This window comes from Drosophila elegans, unplaced genomic scaffold (assembly GCF_018152505.1).
Source record: "Drosophila elegans isolate 14027-0461.03 unplaced genomic scaffold, ASM1815250v1 contig_440, whole genome shotgun sequence".
NCBI lineage: Eukaryota > Metazoa > Arthropoda > Insecta > Diptera > Drosophilidae > Drosophila > Drosophila elegans.
Genome location: NW_024545827.1, coordinates 1 through 3,013, shown reverse-complemented (window position 1 = coordinate 3,013; position 3,013 = coordinate 1). Strand labels below are relative to the sequence as shown.

General features: G+C 49.4%; 1 protein-coding gene across 4 annotated transcripts; it reads right to left on the bottom strand.

Moving 5' to 3' along the window:
- Positions 1 to 1,310: 1,310 nt before the first annotated feature.
- On the bottom strand, positions 1,311 to 2,990 carry LOC108148426. Of its 4 annotated transcripts, none has more exons than XR_005977561.1 (3): positions 2,203 to 2,819; positions 1,474 to 2,137; positions 1,311 to 1,391 (listed from the first exon to the last, which is right to left on the bottom strand). XR_005977561.1 is itself a non-coding variant. In XM_017275462.2 (3 exons), the coding sequence occupies exons 2-3, from the start codon at positions 2,732 to 2,734 to the stop codon at positions 1,893 to 1,895; spliced, it is 777 nt and encodes a 258-aa protein (XP_017130951.2). In that variant the 5' UTR covers positions 2,735 to 2,758; positions 2,826 to 2,990; the 3' UTR covers positions 1,568 to 1,892. The 4 variants fall into 4 exon arrangements, 2 of the variants coding, with proteins under 2 accessions (XP_017130951.2, XP_041564868.1); XR_005977562.1 differs by lacking the exon at positions 1,311 to 1,391 and having other exon boundaries at positions 1,472 to 1,551; positions 1,703 to 2,137; XM_017275462.2 differs by lacking the exon at positions 1,311 to 1,391 and adding an exon at positions 2,826 to 2,990 and having other exon boundaries at positions 1,568 to 2,137; positions 2,203 to 2,758.
- Between the last annotated feature and the right edge of the window lie 23 nt (positions 2,991 to 3,013).

Here is a 3,013-nt window from a genome sequence, read left to right as displayed (position 1 = left end):
CTTGACTTCGCATGTTAATCTTCTGCGCAACAAAATCAGAACCACAGCTAAGAAACTTGATTGGATAATGGGCAAAAATAGCAGTCTGCAAAACGACTGTAAGATGGTTTTACTCAAACAACTTATCACGCCAATATGGCAGTATTCCATTGCGGTATGGGGATCTCTCGTCTCAGAGTCGCAAATCAATCGTATCCAGACAGCTCAAAATAAGGTTATCAGGAACTCACTTAAGGCAACCAGATATACAAGAAATGACACGATAAGGAATTCCTACAACATAAAAACTGTGGATGATATCTACGAACAGGCGAGTGAAAGATTTGCAAGGTCACTTTCAATACACCAGAATCCAGCGGTACGGCGTATACTGGAGGAGCCGTACATCCCACAAAGACTTTTGTTTAAAAGGCAAAGATATTTGAAACAACTAAACCGCCATTTTTCTCCACTTCGAGACGGCCTACAACCTTTGTGGGAACCGCCACTGCCTATAATTCCGGAGAGTTCCAGCTTCAATGATTTTGCAACGAGTGAACAAAAAAATATTCATTATTTTTTGAGGCAATATATCCGCCATGAACTTCCAACTTTATTAAGACTAGAGGACGAGGAACGGGAAAAAAAAGAAATTGCTGAAAGGGAGCGGTTGGCAGCAGCTGAGAAGATGAAACCCACACCTGTACCCAGTAGACTTTGTGAGGGAACTATTAATCACCTGAAGAGGGCTCATGCACATGGAACTCGTACCCGTAATTTTATTGCTCAAAGGATCAGAGGTCAACACATAACAATACAAAGACTCATAATTCCTGACTTTGAGGGAGACGAGGAACATCAAAAACTGCTCGAAGCTGCTGAAAGGGATCATCCACCGTCACTTACAGGTATCCTAAAGGTACACACAGTCGCTCAATTGACCTCCAATAAACCAGGGGTCAAAAAAGGAGAGGGGTCCCGAATACATACCCAGGACACGCTCCCTGCCACCTCAACTGAGTCTGTTTGCCAGGAGAACCAGCTGACTGCTAATATTGAGCAACTACGTCAAAGACTACACCTACTTGTTGACAATGAACCGACAGACGAACGCGGAATCCAGACTCAGAGTGTAGTAGAAGGCAGAGAAATAAGGGGTGCTCACCATAGTACGATAAATCCCCGCAAATCACTCATGTCCTTCCTGCTATACTTTCAATATTCACAGAGAATGGAACCTGTGCCAGAGCCACCAGCTTCAATTCAACGGGCAATCTGTGACCTGTGTGGAAGGCAGCACATTGTGTCTCGTCGCCGAGCAGGAGTCCTCCAGGTCACTGCAACATGCATAAGCTGTTCTGGGCGATCGTCAGTGCGCTGAATGGCACGGATGTTTTCCTGCTGTTATTGACCTGTGATGTACGGAGGACAAATTGTAATTTTTATTTTTGTAAATACAAATTTAATAATTTAATAATGACACTGGATACAAACGGGCGAACCGCATGCGAGAGGCGAGGCGCTTCGTTGGCTGTTGCATGGGGCTGCTGTTTGGAGTCGATTGCTGGATGGCTGCACGCGGCTGCTGCTCCTGAGCTTGGCTGCAGCTTGAGGGAAAGAAGAAATGGAAACGCAGGGCCTGCAACTAGCGGCCCGCTCCGGGTGGCCTCACCAGCCCGATCCTGCTGCGGCTTGTATGCCTCTTCACGTGACTGCAGCCGACCTGCCTGCCGCTCCGGTCCTGCAGCTCCTCCAACGCAAGGCGGCGCTGAACCGCCGGATCATGTTCTGCCACTGACTGATGCTAGAATGCTGGCCTTTGCACAGGGCGGCGCTGAACTGGGTCGCATACGAAGGGCGAGGCGCTTCGATGGCTGCTGCTTGGGGCTGCTGATTGGCGTCGGCTGCTGTTCCTAAATTTGGCTGCTACTTGAAGGACGCAGTGCCTGCAGTTTGCGGCCTGCTCCGGGTGCTGGTCTCCGGGTGGCTTCACAGCCTGCTTCTGCTGCAGTTTGTTTGCAGCGTGGTGTGACTGCCGCTTTGCGGCCAATGCCTGATGCTGCTACCGGTTCCATTGGCCACTGCAATTCTATGGTTGTCGGCTCCCATGCTTCCGTCGGCTGCTTGATTGTCTTCATTACACAGTCAATAACACATGCTAGACGAATAAAAAAGATAAATTAATATTATTCTTCTTTTCTATGCAATTATATTAATTTCTACTGCCTGCGCCGGCTGCTTCTGGTGCGGCCTCGGGCGACCGCCACTTGGCAGCTGATTCGGCCTCTGGTGTCCGGGGCCACACGTCTGCTGCGATGACGGACCTGTTCCAATTAGATGCTTCGTCGTTGGAGGTGGACTGCTTCTCCGCATACTGTGCGGCAGCTCTGCTGTCATTATTCCTGAGAGGACAGCTGCTCCTGGTCCTGGCGGCTAATTCCTGTGGACTGGCGGCGGGAACTCCAGCGCCGACCGCCCTGTTGGCGGACTCTCGGCGCCCAGCACTTGAGTTGCTGCTCCAGCCAGGGATCACAGCGTCCACTGGGTCAATACGGTGGCTGCCCTGTTCCTGTTGCCGCTTGAAGATGACTGGTCCTGGCGGCTGGCTCCTGTGGATTGGCGGCGAGAGGCCTTCAGCGCCAATGCTCGAGTGGCTGCTCCAGCCTGAGATGACTGCGTCCGGTGAGATGGCTGCCCTCCTCCTGGTGCCTGATTGAAGATGCCTGTTTCGAGATGGTGCCTGGTTCGGTCGCATCCGTTGAAGCTGTTGCCGTGGTTGCTGAAAAAAAAGGGGGAAAGAAAGGGAATGATATTATATTGTTATTGTTTTGTATTCTTAACTTTACTTAACATTTGTTTAGGTAAGCGCCAAGCTGTGTCTTGGTGCTGCCAATTTGTTTTTTGTTAACATGCTTTCCTATTACTCTGTTAAATAACGCCATGTTATATTTAAGGAAGTTGCCGTATGGTAATAAGTTGAATAAAAATGTTGACGCTCTGTTAGCTTTGCAGTGCCGTCTAATGATCTATTAAA